This window comes from Parasteatoda tepidariorum, chromosome 3 (genome assembly GCF_982258835.1).
Source record: "Parasteatoda tepidariorum strain Cologne lab strain chromosome 3, Ptep-v5.0, whole genome shotgun sequence".
NCBI lineage: Eukaryota > Metazoa > Arthropoda > Arachnida > Araneae > Theridiidae > Parasteatoda > Parasteatoda tepidariorum.
The window spans coordinates 65953848-65975143 of record NC_141757.1 but is presented as its reverse complement, the minus strand read 5'-3'; the positions used below and the strand labels follow the sequence as shown (position 1 = coordinate 65975143).

Here is a 21296-nt window from a genome sequence, read left to right as displayed (position 1 = left end):
AAACAAACCTTTCTTTTCTAGGATTTGGTTTCTTGGCCCTCCAAATATAGGCTGTAGCCGCAACCTAGAAGTATTGTCCCCAGGAAAGTAGAGACAGCTTAGTCTTAATTTCATTTTCTGCGTATTTTATCATGTTTCTAGAACTATTTAAGCGTGTGGAATACTTTTTGAATACAACTATAAAATTCGTTTGTGTAAAGATAATTCAGCATAAAAAAATGATTTTTTATTATGTTGTGTTGTTACTTTTGCCACTTGTTAATACCAGCAAGCCTGCTTGAAAGCAAGCGAATTTTTAAGGCAGAGGATGTTTTAAGGAGAGGGACAATTTTTAATAGTAATTGAACAAAATGTTTTAAGGATTAATGACTTTTTCTCACAATTTTGTATTAAATAGTAATAGTAATTGTTTATTTGAATCGATGCAGGAAATAAATCCAAAATATGTTTTTTTTACTATCATATAATATATGTACTTGCTATATTTATTTGCTATATAGTAACCACTATATATATATATATATATATATATATATATATATATATATATATATATATATATATATATATATATATATATATATATATATATATATAATTAATAACATTTAATATATTTTAAATCTTCCTTATATAATATTTGTTAATTATTCGAATTTATTCATAGATTGAGACAAAGAGAAGTTGCTTGCATTAATGTAAAATAACATAAGAAATTAACTACAAAAGAGAAATTTCAATTGGTGATTTCTAGATGATAAGTCATCTGGGTCATATAAATGAGTGGTAGACTTTTGGTAAAGGAGCTTAAATTCATGAAATATTCATGACATTTCCATGTTTTTAGGCTAATCACTATGCAGAGGAGATTAATTTTTCTCTAAGAATGCATTAAATTTTTTTTCCTCATGAATAAAATCAAAATTTGTAAAAAAAAAAATTTAAATTAGTGTCTTCCGGCCCCTACTCGCTAAAGCTCGCCAGTCGCCAAAGATTACTATTCAATATTATGCGGTTCGCTTTGTGAACCACGCTTACTCCACTCACTGGCAAGCTGTTAAAAATGTCCTAGCATTTGGCATCAGAGAAAATTGCAGAATAAAGATTTTTTTTCCATCCAAAAGTGAGTATCACAAAAATTACATTTTTCGTAATTGGAACTGTATTCCCTTTTTCTTAAAACTTTCAGTTTCCAAATATTTAGAATAAAATATTTTAACTTTTATTTTAGTTTATATGTAGGCAGTTAAAATCCAAACGCTTTGAATTCTTAGTGATACAGGTTTTATCATTAGTGTTGATTTTGTTAGTTACAATAAAGCAAATCATTTTTCAACCTAGGGGACAATATTTTATCACAGTGTTATTTTTTTACGCTAAATGTGATTTATTATATTTTTGTCAAATAAAAAAAGAGGAAGAATAACTCACTCGATGATAAACGTTTTCAGAAAGGATTTCGTAAGGAATTCTCTACATTATTTTATAATATTTAATATTAATTATTGAAATGAGAAAAGTGTTAATTTGTCCTTACTGAGTTATGTGCTTATCAGTTTTAAATCAGTTAACAACTTTTTCAAGACAAACACAATTAAATAATCGTTCGAGGTAATTTATCTTAGTGCAAAATTTCTTTGCTGTTGCATTATCTCCGACAGTTATTGTAGCTATAGCGATTCGATTTCATCAGCATGACAATATTTGTATTTGAAATTAGCTTCCATATTTTAAAATAAAAGTTATTTTTATTTTTAATTAACTAAATGAGATTATGTATGTTATATCCTGTGAAAGAAACAAAAAGATTTATATTTTCTAGAATTTATGCTAAATTTTCATAATCGTTCTAAAATTTTTCAAATAAAACTTTTTTACATAACTCAAAATCTGTGCTAAACATAGTTACTTAAATAATTGTTAGCATGATTTAAATCACCATTAAGACATAGAATTACTTCTTACTTTTTTTAAAATTAATTTAGTGTCATTTTATTCGCGTGTTTATAATTTACATAAAATTTGTCAGGGATTGTCCACCACAACAATCACAAACATATCATTTTCTTTATAATTTTTTTAAAAATTTTGTTTTATTTAATTATTATTATTATTATTTAAGACAGAAACCAACATTAAAACAGAGTGTCAGTTTTGTGATTAATCTCAAAATAATTGAATAGTTCTTGTAAATGTAGACTATGATATCAAGCTCGTTTTATAGTACCACTCAAAGAGAGATATCTAAAATTTTCTTATATAATTCTTTTGTCGTTTAGTTTAAATTTTACAGTATTAAGTCAGGCAGTATGTTTGATAAGTTTTAAAAACCATTGGTTTTCGATGCAGTTATCATTTAATGACAAATGCGAACGTGATTTGAAACTTATTGTTTCATAAAGTATCTCATTGTGCTAAGTAGCTCTTGCACAAAAAAGTACTACTACTAAGGACTACTCAGCTTGAAAATGGAAGAGCGCGAAAGCGTCACAAATACAGAAGCATGAGCATCACTACCCTTTCGGTTTTTAAATAAAGATAGGAGAGATGAACTACAGATAGCGTATCAGTGTTCAACTTGTTTGCATTTGAGCATTTAAACTGAATGTAAAGTCGTGCTAAGATGATAGCACCTAGAACGCAGCAAACAATTGTTTTGTGACAGAATGAAGGATCATTTATCTTCGGATAGGCTACTGTTTATGGCAAACATTGTCTCTGACAAACGGTTGTGAATAAATAGTGTAAAAAGTTCTCGTCAATTGAGTACCGTACAGTGATATTATGTCTGCCTACCAAGACCCAAATGTAGCAAACACAGTGATCTCCAAATGAAGCTATTGTAGCTATTAATGAACTGATTGTGGTAAATAAAGAGTCACTACATCTCTGTATACTTTGCCTGAAACTGTGGTGCAATCACTTTTTCCTACTAAAAATCGTAATTCTTCGCATTGTTTTGTTCTGGACGAATTTACCTTTGACGCGACTCTACTCTCAATTTAAATACTCTCATATGAACTGTTTAATTAATTATACATAATTGGCACTTCTCGTAGCTTCCTTTATAACTTTAAGTGATAGAGCTAGAATTACTATACAGTTTATTTTATTTTATAACTGGCGTTGAACAGTCAACCCAATTCTGAGTTTACTACTTTCAATGTTCAACTCCATAACTTTGTAATTTTGCCTCAACTCAGAAGACAAGGGAACTTCTGGATCAAGCATTGGGAAAACTTTCCTTCATGAAGGGCTTTTTGATGGAACAAATCTGTTTTTTCGTTGTATAGAAAGGAAAACCACTAAAACATTCAATGGTTAAGCAGATGGCAAGGGGATTCTTATCCATGATCAATCTACACCTGAGAATATTCTACATCAGAACGGTAGTCGTTGCGAGCCGAAAAAAGAATTAGTATCAACCAGCCTCCTCTGGGATTCGAACTTGGGACACCTCATTCGATGGCGAATGCTCTGTTCCACGGCTCAGTATACAGTGTTTTTGAAGACTACTGTTTACTATCGCAACAGTTTTTCGTCTGGAAAGTAATTTCATGTTTTTCTCCGCACGTAAAACGTAAAATTTATTAAAATATTTGTTACAGTTTTCTACCTATGTATATATGCCTGAAATATCTTATTACCAAATGTATATTCATAAAAATAATTTTATTCTTATTCATAACAAAAAACTGGGCAAAAATAAAATTTTTGATTATCTTTATGGCAGTCCTTTTCCTTGTAGAATGGAAAACATGCTTGTGACATTTTAATTGTCATTTTATCAGAAACTTAATACAGAAATTTTATTTTTGTTTTTCGATCTTTTTTTTTTTTTTTTTTTTTTGAACTACAAATAATGCATTTATTTTAAAAAATATCAAAAGAAGTAATACTTATTTAGTTTTATCAAATTTAAGGACAATGTGTGACGCCATATTTTATTTTTTTATGAAATAATTACTGTTTCATATCTTTTTAATGAAACTATTATGGTTTTGATGCTTAATTTTGTTGTGAAAAATTACTGCCAGCATCTAGTCGATTAATATTTCATTTTAATTAAATGTAATGGTCATCAGAATTTTTAACGGAAATCTTTATTCTAACCTTCAATAATGCTGATTAAAATAATTCTTTACAAGGTTTGAAATATGTTCCATAGAAAAAATTTATGTAACGATTATTTTTCGAGCTTTAAGTCTGTTTTAAAGAACTCTAAGTATCCTTGTTCTTAATTTATCAGTTAGTCAGGGTAATGCATCTTAAAATATGATGTTTTGTTTTAAATTATGAGTAAATATTACTCAAAATAATTTAATTTTATATAAACGTGTAAAAATTCATTTTACATTTATTTAAGATCTAATAAAAACTCTAAAGCTGTGAAAGTAAATAAATGATTTAAAATTTTTAAAGCAAAGAATAGACTTGGTCAAGAAAAGTTAGCAGTATATTCTATAAATAAAAAAAATGTTTATTAAAGCTATGTACTAAATTAGTGACACATTGATTTTATGACTGGATAATATTTGAGATATTAAGAAAGGTTTTTAAGAACGATGCCAAAAATTGAATAAATCTTACAGTTTTTTTTAATCTTTATTAAAATATATTATTAAATTATCACACGCTACATAAAATTTGACTTTAATAAATTATAAATGTATTTCTTGATATTAAAAAATTGATAGTGCCTCTGCTTCTACCGCAATTTTGGGGGTTCAACTTAACATTACATTTTGTTTTGCTGCGCAAAATCTAAGAGACTTAGAAATTTGAAATTAGGAAGGTGTGTGTAGAAAAGTGTACAAGGAATACGATTCGATTATAAGTTCGAGAATAACTAACTGTTAAACTTGTAGTAAAAAAAATATGTTCACCGGTCTTCTGTCCGTTAGGATGCAACTACAGAGTTGAAATTTAATGAGGTGATCAGACCATGCTGTATTTTAATTAGAACAAGAATTTGTTTAGAAATTCCCATTTATTTGAAAGTTATTGGAATATTAAGTACTGTTACGTGGTTTTTTTTTACTCCAACTTTTTTGCTTTAAATATTGACTATTTTTTTTATTGTTAATATAACATTTATTTTTCCCACACGAGATCTTTATTCTGTTATTTTGTAAGCTCGAGTCAATCAAAAGTAGCAAAGAAAAGAAAAAGACATAGATTGCCAGATATAAATCTTAACATTTATAGTAAAATTTAAAAAAAAAAAATTAAGAGTGATATGAACTATTCCCTATTTGAATCATCCTCTCCTAGTAATGTAAAAGTAAAAATAATAATTATTTGACAAAAAAAATTTCTTTTTTATATGTATAATGATTGACTACTTTAATATGTATAATGAATGACTATTTAATTTCCTTTGCTCTGAATAAAAATATCAGAAAACATCTTTAAAAAAAAGCCTCTTTATGAAGCATGAAATTGCTCAATAGATTTTCTTGAATCCGTTAAATTATAAATAAATATCATTAAATTTCGTACATTTTAAATGTAATTCGAGAGGCAACGCAATTAAAATCACAAAAAAGGAGATTTTCTAGTGTCAATTGCATTAAGTTTTTTGTCATGGGCATTTATAAATTTTTTTTTTTTTATCAAACTTTAATAGTTTGCTTTGAAAAAACCTGTAGTTATAAAACAGACTAGAAACTATAAATCTGTTTCAATTTACTATGTGTGTGTGGAATTTTTTAAGTTAAAAAAATATTAAACTGACGTCAGCACTTTTTATTTTTAAAAATGTAGTGCAAAGCATTGGTGTGCTGGTAGAGCTCGCGGAGCTCCATATCCAGATATTTCACATTTTTCAATAGTACAATAAGTTAGAAGGATTTTTCTAAGAAAGCTTAGAGAAACGGTTTCTGGTCTCTGGTGAGAATAAAGGTTGGTACAAAAGAATTGGCTTTAACAATTACTCTCCCGCTAATAAATAAGTAAATAAAAATTACAAAGTTTTCCCTAATTTATTGTGAAAATATTTGATCTAAAAAGCAAACTTAACATTTCGCATTAACATTTCTCAAAAACATATGAGATACTTATTTTTTCCTTCTTTCAGTATTCAGTAACATTTTTGATCGAACATTTAAAGTTGCAATTAAACTAACGTTACGCCAAAACTAGAACTAAAAAAAAAAAAAAAAAAAAAAAAAAAAAAAAAAAAAAAAAAAGAACAGAAGAAAGTTTCTTAAGTTATACTGTGAGCATTCCATCATTAATATAGATTAAAAAATGAAAACCAACATACATACGTCCCATCCCATCTATGTATAATGTAGCGTGTCTCGTTGATTAGTATTTGAAAATTATATGTTTCTTTCGCCATAATTTTTTACTGCTTAAATCCTTAATTTCAATTAAGTTGAATCCCATTTTTACCCTCATAACCAGGGCCTTATTATCGTACGGGTCTACGGGACCCTGGGCCCGGCCGCAGTATCAAAAGAGGCACTAAATGTCCGATTCTGTTATTTTTTTCGCAGTATTTTTTATTCTTTCATTAATAATTAATAAATTTTTGCTATGCATACTTCTGCATTCTGTAACGGATTATTAGTTTGGATTATTATTGATTACTCTAATGAACAATAATTTTTCAGTTTCTATGCTTATGTTTTTATACCAATAATGTCATTGGAATTCGGTATTCTTTCCGATTTTTAAAAAAATACTATTCATATTTTATTAAAGATTCATAATTTACAATTTCTTTATTACAGAAAGAGGTAATATTTAAAAAAAAAATTGATAAGATATTGTAATTTTTCATAAAAGCGTGACTTTTTTTAATTGATAGTTTTTGATATTAAAAATTAAAATAGGAACTTTTCTAAAAGAAGTACAAAATTGAAGTTCAGACCCTAAGCCCAATCTCACCTTAAAGCATTTTATGAGCTGTCCCTGATCATAAAAAATAAATAATAATTGCTTTTTACTTAAATAAACCTTTGAATAATTATCCTATACATACCCCATTTCTTTCATAATAATCATCGATCATAATATAATATATAATTTGTATTTGAGACGTGGTGACTTAGGGGATAGAGCGTTTTGCCTTCCAAGGAGGTGAACCGGGTTCGAATCCCGAAGATGGTTGGTTGATTTGAATTCCGCACCGTGCTCCCGCCGAAAACAGTACTGACGTAAAATATCCTCAGTGGTAGACGGATTATGGGTTAGAGTCTCTTTGCAGTCAGGCAACCGTGAGAGGTATTCGTGGTTTTACTCTCCATGTAAAGCAAATGCGGGTTAGTTCCATCAGAAAGTTTTCCACGAAGGCAAATTTATCCCAATATACTTGATCCAGTAGCTCTCTTGGTTTCGGGATTGTTGCGGTTATAAAATAAAAGATATTTTGTAACTGAGCTGTGATGGCTCAGGGGTATAGTGTTTGCTTTCCAAGGAGGCAAACCGGGTTCGAATCCCAACGATGGCTGATTGATACGAATTCCGCATCCGGCTTACACCGACCACAGTGCTAATGCAAAATATCCTCTGTGATAGACAGATTAGGGGTTAAAGTCCTCTTGCTGTCAGGCTAACCGTATGAGGTTTCCGTGTGTCAAAAACAGAATACCATTCATTTTCCTTTTCACAGAAAACGAACCAATAGATGGCGCCACGAGACTTAGAACTATCTAAGAACAATAATTTTTAGTTAGTTTGATTTTGTTACTGTCGTTGGAGATCATGTTGTTTTTGTAGTGTTTACTGCTGTTAATATACATATGTTAACCATTCGAAGGAGTCTCTTATTGAGTTTGTGGTCACTGTCTTGAGTTTATTAGGATACGTGCCGACCCGGGTAGAAGAACAAGGTAAGAACTTTTTATTTGATACCTGTTCTATTGAAGTAGATAAAGAAAATTGTTATCTTTTTTAACATGGCATCCCTGCCGGGATTATCGGTTCGTATTTTGATAAAATAAGAACTATTATTATAAATTTGATTTATAGTGTTATAAAAATAAATGGACACTGGAATTGAAAATACTTGGAATAATAATAGCTCTAAAATGGCCACAAACATTGAGCTCCTTAAAAAGAAACGCACTACGTTAAGAACATCAGTTACTAAGCTAATTTCAAAGATAGAATCAGAAATTCAAAAAAACGAAATAACTGATGAAGAAACCGAAATTGATCTAATTATTGAACAATTAAATGATAAATTCGAGTCTCTCAAAACAGTTGATTCTGAATTAGAAAATCTGTTTAAACCAGAGGATTTAGATAAAGAATTAGAAACTGCAGAAGAATACCGTGAAAAGATAGTAACGTGGAGATTTAAAGCTAATAAATATTTGCGTAATTTGAATCAAAAGAAAAATATTCGGGAACCTCTCAATTTTCCCCAACATATAGCTCCTACTACTAATCGCGAAGTGGAAGTAGAAACGAAACCAGAAATGCTGAATATAAAATTACCGAAGATAGTAATCCCGAAATTTTCGGGAAATATAAGTGATTGGCTCACTTTCTGGAACTCTTTCGAAACATCGATACATAAGAACAAATCGTTAGATGATGTCAGTACAGTGGCGTGCCAACTTTTTTTTGACTGGGGGGGGCGAGCCAATGCAAAGTCATAAGCTTTGCTTGATTTAATATTTTAAAGTTAGCTGTATTATTTTAATATTGTAATTTGTCTAATTGTGATTATCTAAACTATTTCCGTTGTTTATGACGACGATGATTTAACTATTACATCCACACCAATTTAGTTAACAAAAAAAGATTTATCAATCTGAAACTAATTAAAAAGAAACAAAGTGCATTAAAATTTAAAAAATTTAATTAATGAATTTTGTAATTTTACTCCTTTAAATTTGTAAATGCTGAGCAATACATTTTATAGATACATTTCAATCATAATGACATAGAATGGTTTTTCGCTCCTCAAAAACATATTGAATTAAGAATAACTTGTTATTTACATTTTGATTCTAGCATAGACTTGAATTTAATCATGAATATAAATTTTCAGTTTACAAAAAAATGGAAAATTAACTTTATCATAATTTTAATGATAAGCACAAGGTATAAAAACATTAAAATAAATGAAGGAGTAAAAGAGATTGATTTCTAAAATTAAATCTTATTTTAAAATGACTTTGAATTTTAACAAGTCTTCTGATTTTTCTGGTTAATTTCAAGGTAAAGCTTAAAATCTATACAAAGAAAAAAAAAATACAATTTTAAACATATAAATGTGCAGTAATTCAATGAAGTAGAATTAACTTTATCATATTAGGTTTTCATGATAAAGGACAAGGGATGAAAAAATTGAAACAAATGAAGGAATTAATTTCCAGCTCGCCATATTTAAATATGTTTCTTATTTAAAAAAGTATAATCTAAACACATTATTACTTGTAAAATTATAACCAAACTTTTATTGTATATTAGAGGCTACATGTTTTTTTAACTTAACAATGTAATATTATTTTTTGAATTATAGCTATTTGAAACAAAATTGGATTGCGAAAAAGACTAATGGAAATTTAAAAGAATCTTTTGTAAAACCAAATGATATTGGGAAATTATGTTATATATTTTTAAAATATTTAAAAATTTTCAAGTATAAATTGAATGAAATATATTTAAAGAATTTAAAATATTCTAACAAAATATAGCGAAAACAATTAACAAAAATATCATTAACATAAACGTAAAAGCAAAAATCCGATAAAAATGAAATCTAAAAAAATTATTTCAACTAAACAAAGACTAAATCTGAAAAATTTGCTGCACTTATTAAAAGTTTGCTGTATTACATAGTTTTTATTAAGACTTATTATTTTATTAATGAGAATTAAGAGTCACTGGTTACAAAATTAATCACAAAAATTCCCATTTAGCTTAAAAATGTTTGAAAAATAACAAGGACAGAGGAATAGAAATTATTACAGAGAAAATAAAAATCCGAAAATTAAAAATAACTAACAAATAATCAAAGTAAACTACGAAGTTTGAAAATTAAAATGTTCGGAAAAAGCATTTCAATAATACATGACTAAATATAGAAAGTAAATAATGTCAGACAAAAATCGTAATTACTGAGCCAGGTATACTGGCAAAAAATGCATTAAACTATGTCTGACTCACAAAAAAAGGAATAAATTAAAAGATTACTGATCATCACTGAACAACCTTAGAATCGTCAGCCCTGTGTATAACAAAAATATTCAAATCGCAAACATAAGAAGGCTCTAACTGCTCTGACTAAATTGTGGGACTGTTTTTTTTTGCGATTGTTTGATCGAAGAGTGCTCGCTTTGTTTATTTATTTATTTACGCTCAATACATTGTTTGATTTTGCTACAAAATAGAAAGCTTTAGCCTCTTGCTAGTTCACATACATAAATAATTATTATTTGAAGTACCTGCACTGCACAGCATCACAAATTAAAAGTGCGTGAGCATGCGAAATATTACAAGAAAAGGCAATAGCTTTCTTTTATCTTTGTTTTTATCGATTTGTTTGTTTTTATTGTTATTCTTTATAAAATTTAGCACTGTTTTAAACTTTTTTTTAAAATTTGGGTGTCAATGTCGACGATGAATATTTGTTTGCTTCTTCTAAATGCTACTATTAATAATTTTAGTTGAGATTCCTCAAAGTTGTCAGGAAGTCGCATGAACAATTGGAACTTAAGGCAAGGATTTTCGTTTTAAGAAATCCTGAAAATTGATTAGTAGAAGAGAAATTGACATTGAATGTATTAACTATAAAATCAGTGATGGCACCTGATTTCTACTTTGCTAAGGGACTTCCTTTTTTTCTTTCAGACGAAATCTTAGAATAAATTATCCCATTTTTTTCATTTTTGCATATTTTTAGCTTTCTGAAATTATTTTATAAAAAATAACTTTTTTTTTGTACATAAATTTTAAAATTCTGAAAAATTTTCTGAAATTAATTTTTAATTGAACTATAAGTTATAGTTTTATTATGTAACGTAAACTAAACGAGAAGCAAATTAGTTATAGAACTTTTGAAATTGGATATAATGAATTTGAGAACTGATGATAAAAACGACATGCGACGTGCGTTATTTATGTTAATTGATGAAACAACAATCTTATAACAGCAACAATCTTAATGCCAAAGTTTCAATGATATTGCCTATCAAAGAAAATTTCTTTAAACGAAGCTATTAAGGCTACAGGCCATCAAATAAAACCAAAATATTTTGATTCAGATTATTATTAATATCCGGTATACAGAAAGACAGGTATGGTGGAATTAACAGGTCAGACACTGAAAATTGTATTTCGAAGGTTTTATAAAATCAAAAAATGGATTTAATATAAAATGTAAACTTTGATGAAAGTATAGCTCTGTCTATATATAATATGGTTACCATATGACGTATTAGATTAAATGATATAGTAAAATTAAAAGAAGAAGAATAACATTTGGAGCTAATTTAATTCATTAAGTTATTACTTTATTATTATTTTTAAACTTAATTTTTCAGACAATTTTAGTAAATATCTGTATTGTTGTATTGATTTTAAAGTTTATGAAAAGTATCACTTATGGGCAATGGAAGCGTCTAACTTAAAATTAAGTAAATAAAGTAATCATAAAAAGTCTTAAATAAAGTATCAATAGTCAACAAGCTAATTAAAATGCAAGTCATGAAGTGTCAATTTTATAAAACTTCTTGAATCTGTTTAATATATAGTTATAAAAAATGAAATCTCTTACTGGTTTCAAATTAAAAATTTTCAACACGTGTTATAGAAATTGGATGGAATTTCACGGTTTTATGTATCACAGATGCTCTCCTTTTAAAAAGCCACTATAAAAAAAATATTCAGCAGTTATATAATTAACATTGAGCTAAAAATAAAGTTACGTTACTCCAGTGTGTACAGGGACCTAAAAATATGGCTATATTTTAAAGAAGATTCTTTTTTGAATAATTTGCCTATTGAAACTTCTGATCAGAATGGCATGTAAACATAAATATTCGCGACATCATATATGAGTAAACAATCACGACAGGGGACTATTTATTTATTTGAAATTCCAAAGCAAATATAATACCAAAGAAAAAGGTTATACAGCTTTTTTCGTAAATAAAAAAATTTTTAATGGCTTGTCTTGACAAGGAATTTTATTTGCTTCGGATTCTTAAAGAGAAAAATAAAATAAAAAGCAAAATGCGGAAAAATAAATAAAATTTAAGTAGTTTTAAGTGTAGTATTTTTCTCATCTTGTTCCAGTTCAATTTATCTGAATTTAAGTCGTAATTGTCATGTTTAAAACGGAAAATAAAAATATTCAATTGATAAAGAGAAATATTCACATTTTTAAGAAATGATGAATTACAATAGTATTGATCGCATTAATTTTTTAATCTCTATCAACAGCATTTATAATTTCAGCATTAAAAGTTTTGAAAATTAATACTTTAAAAATTCAGAAAAAATATTCATGAAAAAAGCTTGCACAAAGTTTATTAACACAATTTTAGCATCCAATGAAATTATGATTAAAAAAAAAAAAGACTTAATTTTTTTCCCTCCAATGTTACAGAATGTGTTTTTCCCTCCAATATTGCCCCATTTGTAAAAATAAGTTTTTTGTTTAATTAAAGTTTTTATTACTAAGAATAATAAAATATTATGGAAATTTTTAATGAACCTTTTTTTAAGAATAATTTTTTAACATTTTTATTGTTAAAAATGAAAATGGTAGTTAATTTGTTTGTATTAAAATAAAAATTATCATTATTTAAACGAATTATCATTATTTATACAAATTATTGTTGGTGTATAATGTTTTATTAAATGGTTTATTTCACATGAGAGAGAGTAAATGTATAACAGATTTGGTGTTAGAGCTCTGCTCTACGTAATCATATCATATACATAATATAATAATAGTTATCATATAAGATAAAAAATAAAATGGTAAATTTAAAATATTAGAAAAAGGAAAAAGAAAAACACCTTTCAGAGCTGATATGATGCATTCTCAATCGTGTTATTTTCCTGTTTTTAGAATCAATAGTTTTTCGGTCATTTTTATTTATTTATTTTTAGTATATTAAACTACAATAAATATCACTTTTGTGCCAAAAGAGCAGAAGAAAATTAATTTCAATAAAATAAAGACATTGATGATCTTATGGAACCGATATTAAAATGTACCTCCTAAAAGTAGAAAGAATAATCAAAAATACGAAAACAAATTTTTTATTTCAACGTACTTTATTTATTATTTTTTTATTGACTGGGATTTTCTTAAAAAATTAAAGATTGAATTTCATTTTTGAATAAAAACAAAGTTGCTTCAAAGCAAAAAAAATTCAAAATATTATTTTACTATTAAAAAAAATTAAATTCGTAATATAAACTAATCTATACACCAACAACAAACGGTAAAATCATGAACTAAAGTACTATTTAAATGTATTTGATATACGAACATAATAAAAACACTTATTATACGAACAACTATCTAAAACAATTTAAATAGTACATAAATGCATAATTATTAAAGCATTAAATAATTTAATGAAATGAAAACATTTGCTTACCTCCTTCGATATCTATTTTACTTTTCCTTGTTATTTAATTTATCAAACTGATGTAAAAAAAATAACGACAAAAAAAAAATTATAATAATAATTTAAAACAATTGAGCAAAATAAAAAAAATTTGCTTTTTTTTAAAAATTAATAACTTAAATTATGTAATTACAAGAGCTCAAAAGAAAATTTAACAGAGAGCGTTTATTTATGTTAGTCTAAGAAATGTCTCGTCAGAAAAAGACCGGACCAGAGAAAATATCAACAAGTCCTCCCCAGTTTAGATCCCTTAAAAGCTTGAAACACCTGTTTTCTCAGAAAATCTAGATAATTGCTTGTTTGAGACGATTTACGAAGATATATCCAAATAAGATATGTTTCTGTGGATATCTGACATTTTAAAAAGAGGACAAAGGAGCAAAAGGTCATAAAAATGAAAATTTAAGAAGCAAAAGTACTTTTACCATAGTGTGTAACATGAGGTGGCTTTTTTTGAGGAGTCAAATAACTGTCTTTGTGGGTGGCTTGGCCAACACAATATGCCAAAGTGGGTGGAAAGGAAATTGTTGAAAGTCAAGGGTGGCTTTGAAACCAATTTTTATCAGTGAAGGTTGCATTTTATTACTCTTTCCACCAGGGAAGGGTAAAAGAGATGAAGTTGGGATGAGATTTTCTTTTAATTATATGAAAAGTTATACGTAAAAAAAAGTCTTTGTCTTAAGACAGTTTTTTTTTTCATAAATTACCAATTTAACTTAATTTTATTTTCACGAATGTTTAAATTTCAATAAGGGCAAAGCAAATTATTCGCCTTTCAATTAAATTTCAGAGGAAAATAAAAGTTTTAATTTCAAAAATAACTTTAAAGTAGGAAGAAAAAAAACAGTACTTTTTTTTCAAAAGTTACTAATTTAACTTGACTTCATTCTCACGAATTTCCGAATTTCAGAAGTGGCTAAGAACACTATTCGTCCCCTCAATTAAATTTCAGAAGAAAAAAACTTTAACGTTGAAATTTGTTTTCTCTCTAAAATTACCAATTTAACTTTATTTTCAAATAGGGCTAAATTTCAGAAGGGGTGAAGCACATTATTCGCCCCCTTAATTTCAATTCACAGTTAAATAAAGTTTTTATTTTGAAAATAGCTTTAAAGTAGAAAAAAATGTGTGTTTTTTCTAAAGTTACCAATTTAACTTAGCTTCATTCTCATGAATGTCTAAATATCAGAATGGGCTAAGCACATTATTCGCCCCCTCAATTGAGTGTCAGAAGAAAATATTGTTTTTTTTTTAAAAAGAGAAAAAAAAACTTTAAATTTGAAAAAGAGTTCTTTTTTTTCCTGAAACTACCAATTTAACTTAACTTTATTTTCACGAATGGCTAAACTTCAGAAAGGGTGAAGCGCATTATTTGCCCCCTCATCTTAAATTCACGGTAAAATAAAGTTTTTGACTTTGAAAATATTTTTAAAGTAGAAAAAGAAATGGATCTTTTTTTCTAAAGTTACCAATTGAACTTGACTTCATTCTCACGAATATCTAAATTTTATAAAGGGCTAAGTACACTATTCGCCTCTTCAATTAAATTTAAGACAAGACAAATGTTTTTTTAAAAAAAATTTTAAAGTTGAAAAAAAGTTCTTCTTTTTTTTTTCCAAATTACCAACTTAATTTTATTTTCACCAATGGCTAAATTTTAGAAGGGGCGAAACACACTATTCGCCCCCTCAATTAAATTTCAGAAGAAAATATTTTTTTTTCTTACATTTTTTTTATAAAAACTTCAAAGTTGAGAAAAAGTTCTTTTTTTTCTTCTAAAATTACCAATTTAACTTAACTATGTTTTCAAGAATGGCTAAATTTCAGAAGGGGCGAAGCACGTTATTCGCCCCCTCAATTTAAATTCACAGTAAAATAAAGTTTTTGATTTCAAAAATAACCGTTAAGTTGAAAAAGAAATGGTTTTTTTTTCTAAAGTTATCAATTTAACTTGACATTATTATCACGAATGACAAAATTTCAAGAGGGGCGAAGTACATTATTCATCCTTCATTTAAATTTCAGAATTAAATAAAGTGTTTTTTCTTAGAAAATCGCTTCAAAGTTGAAAAAAGTTTTTTTTCTTCCTTTAAGTTTACTAATTTAAATTGACTTTATTTTTGTGAATGTCTAAATTTCAGAAGGGGCGAAACGCAATATAGGCCCTTTTATTAAATTTCAGAAGACAATAAGGTTCTCTTTTTGAAAAATAGCTTCAAAATTGAAAAAAAAAAAAAAAAAAGATTGTTTTTTCCCAAAACTACCAATTTTACCTGACTTTATTTCTTGCCTTTATATTTATTATAACATCTTACTTTAATTTCAGAGGAAAATGAGGTTTTTTACTTGGAAAATAGCTACAAAGTTCAATTGAAAAGTTACTTTTTTCTAAAATTGTACTTTTTGACTATTTTTTAATCGGAATTTTACTTGATTTTATTTTCTCGAATGTTTAAATTTCAGGAGGGGCGAAATATATTGTTTGCCCCCTCACTAAAATTTCAGAGGGGGCGACTGCCCCCTCTGCCCCCCCGGCTGGCACGCCACTGTGTCAGTAAATTTAACTATTTAAAAGCTCATCTATGTGGAACAGCTTTAGAAACGATAGGAGGTTTTGCTATTTCCTCAGAAAATTATGTTAAAGCTATTGATTTGCTAGAACAGCGCTTCGGAAGAAAAGAAACATTGATAAACAACCACATGAGTCAATTATTAGAAATTACCCCTTTAAAGCGTTCTGGTGATGTAAAAAATTTTCGGCAATTATTTGATAAAATACAAATCCATATAAGAAGTTTAGAATCGTTAGGTATTTCGTCAGATACTTTTAGTACTTTATTATCCCCCGTAATACTTAAGTCAATCCCAAACGATTTAATATTTGAATTTAATAAAGAATTCGGAGAAAAATATTCTTTAACTGATTTGATTAATTTTTTGAATAAGCAGTTGATAGCTAAAGAAAAGACTGATTTAATGAGAGTGAAAGAAAAACAAAATTCGCCGCCGTATCCGAATATTAATTGGCGCCACAACCAAAGGGGGGAGCGGGAAGTGAAATATGATCGCGAAAGAAATCCTACTGCCAATGAATTATTTGTTTATGATTCTACTTCTAAAGCAAGGTCGTGTCCATTTTGCGGTGAGTTAAATTGTTCTGGTTTAAGTTGTGAATATGGAAAAAGTTTATCTTTAGATAAAAGAAAATCGATTTTATTAAAAAAGGGCATTTGTTTTAGATGTCTTGGGAAAAATCACATGAGCTCAATGTGCAGGGCAAAGGTTAAATGCTCTCATTGCAATAAAAGACACGTTGAAATTATGTGTTTTCAGGATAATAAATATTCAAAAAATGAAAAACCAGAAATAATAGAAAATACTACACTTTCGAATAATAACTGTTCGCGTGAAGTTTATCTTCAAACTTTAATAGTATGCATTAAGGAAAATAATTTGAAACAGTTAATAAGGGTAATAATCGATCAAGGTAGTCAGAGATCGTATGTCACAAAATTTGTTGCGGGAAAAATGGGTTTAAAAGGGTTCGGGAAAGAATCCGTGAATCATGGATTATTCGGTGGAATTGAACATACTGAAATGCATCAAAAATATTGTCTAAACTTATCAAATGTTGATGGAAGCTATAATTGTGAGTTAGAGGTCTTAGATGAGAAAAAGATTTGTGCTTCCTTACCCAAAATGAATGATGCATATTGTTTAAACGAATTAAAAGATCTGGGTATTTATATTAGTGATACGATGATTAATGATAGGTCCTGTTTATATGAAAGAGATTCTGGCGAGATTCATTTGCTCATTGGAGCTGACTACGCTGGAAAGATATTGACGGGAAAAGTAAAACACCTTAAGGGAGGTTTGGTTGCTGTACACACTTTGTTAGGGTGGACAGTAATGGGTAAATCTGAGGTAGAGGGAACATCTACAACTAGCTCAATGTTAGTATTGTCATTGCATGTAAATAATGCAAAAATTGAAGATCTCTGGAATTTAGATACCTTGGGTATTAAAGATAGTAGTGAAAAACGCTCTAAAACACAGACCCAAGAACTTGCTTTGAAACATTTCAGAGAAACGCTTAGTAGAGACAGTACGGGCAGATATACGGTTAATTTACCCTGGTTAGATGGTCATCCTCCTTTACCCGATAATAAAGAGTTGACTTATAAAAGACTAAAATACACAGTTAAATCCCTTAAATCTTCGAATCGGTTAAATGATTATCAAGAGGTTTTTAACCAATGGGAAAAAGAAGGTATAATAGAGCAAGTTAATGAGGGTAATGATTATTCTAAAAGCTTTGGAATACATTATTTGCCACATAGGGCAATTTTTAAAGATAATTCAACCACTAAAGTACGTCCTGTTTTTGACGGATCAGCTAAAACCAAAAACTCCGTATCAATAAATGAATGCATAGAAAAGGGCCCGAATCTCATAGAAATTATCCCAGCTGTATTAAATAGGTTTAGATGGGGAAAGATCGGAGTAATATCGGATGTCAAACAGGCATTTTTACAAATATCTCTTAACGAATCTGATAGGGATTGTTTACGATTCATGTGGTTGAAAGACGGAGATCCTCAAAAGATAATTACATATAGACATTGTAGAGTAGTATTCGGAATATCATGTAGCCCCTTCTTACTTGCGGCTGTTCTGAATCATGTATTAGATCAGGTAGAAGAGCCATTGAAAAGTCTTGCAGTGAAGATCAAAGACTCTATGTATGTTGATAATTGCATTGCAAGTGTAGACTCAGTTTCAGAATTGGAACATTTTAGATCAGAATCTCAGAGAATTCTGAAAGCTGCTAAATTTGATTTACGTGGCTGGGAAAATAACAACCTACTTGAAATGAACGAATTTGTGCAAGATAATTCCAACTCTGAAAGGGAAGTGTCAGTATTAGGCCTAAAATGGGACAAGCAAAATGAAACTTTATCCTGTGAGCTGGTTAAAGAAGAAAACAATAGTGAACCAGTTACCAAGAGAAAAATCCTATCTATGGCACACCAGCTGTTCGATCCTATAGGGTTCACTTGTCCAATAACGTTGATCCCGAAACTTCTTCTACAAGAATGCTGGAAGATTGAAATTTCTTGGGATTCAAAATTGCCCGACGAAATAATTAAGAGATTCGAAAAATGGAAAGAAGAATTAAAAGAATTGAGCAACTTCAAAATTCCTCGTAGACTTTCAAACTTAAATCTTTCTAAATCAAGCTTAACACTTCATATCTTTTGTGACGCTTCCATGGTGGCATATGCGACTTGCATCTTTTTGAGGGCGGAAAGGGATGGAAAAGTTACTTGCCAACTTATTCAAGCAAGATCTAGAGTTGCCCCATTGAAAAAGGTGTCGATACCAAGATTAGAATTACTTGCATGTAACATTGGAGCTAGATTAGCTGATACAGTAAAAAAGGATTTAAGATTGGAAGATATTGAAACATTTTTCTGGAGCGACTCCATGGACGCTCTTTATTGGATAAAGAAAGAAGGCCCTTGGACGATTTTCGTATCAAATCGAGTTGACGAAATTAGAAGACTTTCAAAAGCTAGTGACTGGAAGTTTGTTCCGGGAACCCAAAATCCAGCGGATTTGCCTTCAAGAGGTTGCACAGTTAAAACCCTATTGAAGAGACAATGGCACGAAGGAACATCTTGGCTTAAAGAATCAAGAGAAAACTGGCCTAATTTTGATCTAGTTCCTGATGAAAAAATAGTGTATGCCGAGAAGAAGAAAATCATTGTATCATCTTTAAGTATGAAAAATGACGCATTTTACTACAACATATCATCCTACAAGAAAATAATCAGAATTACAGGCTGGATACATAGATTTTTTGAAAATTCCAGAGCAAGCAGTAAGAAAACAGGAAAATTATCTGTAGAAGAGCTTATTAAAGCTGAACTCAAAATCTTGAAAAGGGTTCAAGAAGACTCATTCCAAGGCGAAAAATTGAAGAGTCTGAAGCTCCTGTCGATATTTACAGACGCTAATGGACTTGTGAGAATTAAAACAAAAATCATTATGCGAGAAGACAATGAAAACTTTAAAGTTCCAATTATTTTACCATCTGATCATCATGTTGTTAAGAGCCTTATTTTACACAAACACCAAGAACTTGGACATCCTGGAGTACAATCTTTAATGGTATCTCTGAGAGAAGATTATTGGATATTAAAAGCTAGAAGAACTGTAAAAAAGGTACTGAAAACCTGCATAACTTGTCAACGATTTAATGTGAAACGACCTGAAATACCAGAAGGAATACTCCCGGAGGACAGAGTAAAAAACGCCTCAATTTTTGAAGTTATAGGAGTGGATGTTGCTGGACCGTTGCTTACGAAGGACAACAAGAAAGTGTGGATTGCAATTTTCACCTGTGCGATTTACAGGGCAGTACATTTAGAACTATTGACATCACTTTCAACAGATAATTTCATACTTGCCTTAAGAAGATTTATCGCACGCAGAGGACGTCCGTCAATTATCTACTCCGACAATGGGACTAATTTTATTGGAACTAACAACTCTCTGAAGAATATCAACCTAGAAAGACTAAATACAACCTTTTCTCCAATTTTATGGAGATTCCTACCTCCGACTGCCCCATGGTGGGGAGGATTTTTTGAGAGGTTAATAGGACTTTTGAAAAGAATTTTGAGGAAGGTCCTAGGTCATACATCCTTAAATTACCAAGAAATCGAAACTGTTTTGTGTGATTGTGAAAGCCAACTCAATTCAAGACCTTTAACATATGTTAGCGATGATCCCGATGATTTATGTCCTTTAACACCTGATTTATTCCTGAAAGACACACGTACTAGTAGTACTACGGACCTGGATAGATTAAAGCTAACTGACAAGACGGAATTAAACAAAAGACTTGCTTATAGAAGAAGACTGATGACAGATTTACGAGCAAGATTCCGTAGTGAATATCTGAGTCAGCTACATCATAGACGGACAGTTCGAAAACCAACATACCATCCTAAAGTTGGAGATGTCATTTTGATTTGGAATGATAATCTCAAAAGAATACATTGGCCCTTGGGAAGAATACTCTCAGTTTACACAAGTAAAGATGGACTGATCAGAAGAGCCAAAGTTAAGACCAAATCCGGAATTCTGATCAGACCAATTCAAAATCTCTGCCCATTAGAACTGGACGAGGAGAATCTCAACAGCGAAGATCAGCTGCCAGAGACTTCCAAAGATAAGCCAGAAAGAACATCATCGGACATTTCTGATTCAGTTCCTACTACTACCAGAGTTGGACGTATTGTTCGCCCAGCATCCAGATTTGGACAATGAAGTATTGAGATTCGGTTCAACATGCCCCGAAACTCAAAAAGGGGAGTGTCAAAAACAGAATACCATTCATTTTCCTTCACAGAAAACGAACCAATAGATGGCGCCACGAGACTTAGAACTATCTAAGAACAATAATTTTTAGTTAGTTTGATTTTTGTTACTGTCGTTGGAGATCATGTTGTTTTTGTAGTGTTTACTGCTGTTAATATACATATGTTAACCATTCGAAGGAGTCTCTTATTGAGTTTGTGGTCACTGTCTTGAGTTTATTAGGATACGTGCCGACCCGGGTAGAAGAACAAGGTAAGAACTTTTTATTTGATACCTGTTCTATTGAAGTAGATA

General features: G+C 29.3%; 1 protein-coding gene across 1 annotated transcript; it reads left to right on the top strand.

Annotated features, from left to right (window-relative positions):
- The first annotated feature begins 8039 nt into the window (after positions 1 to 8039).
- Positions 8040 to 20951, top strand: LOC147813882 (uncharacterized). The gene is made up of 2 exons (XM_087160137.1): positions 8040 to 8459; positions 16560 to 20951. Exons 1-2 carry the CDS (start codon positions 8040 to 8042, stop codon positions 20949 to 20951), a joined length of 4812 nt encoding a protein of 1603 aa, XP_087016263.1.
- Positions 20952 to 21296: the final 345 nt, after the last annotated feature.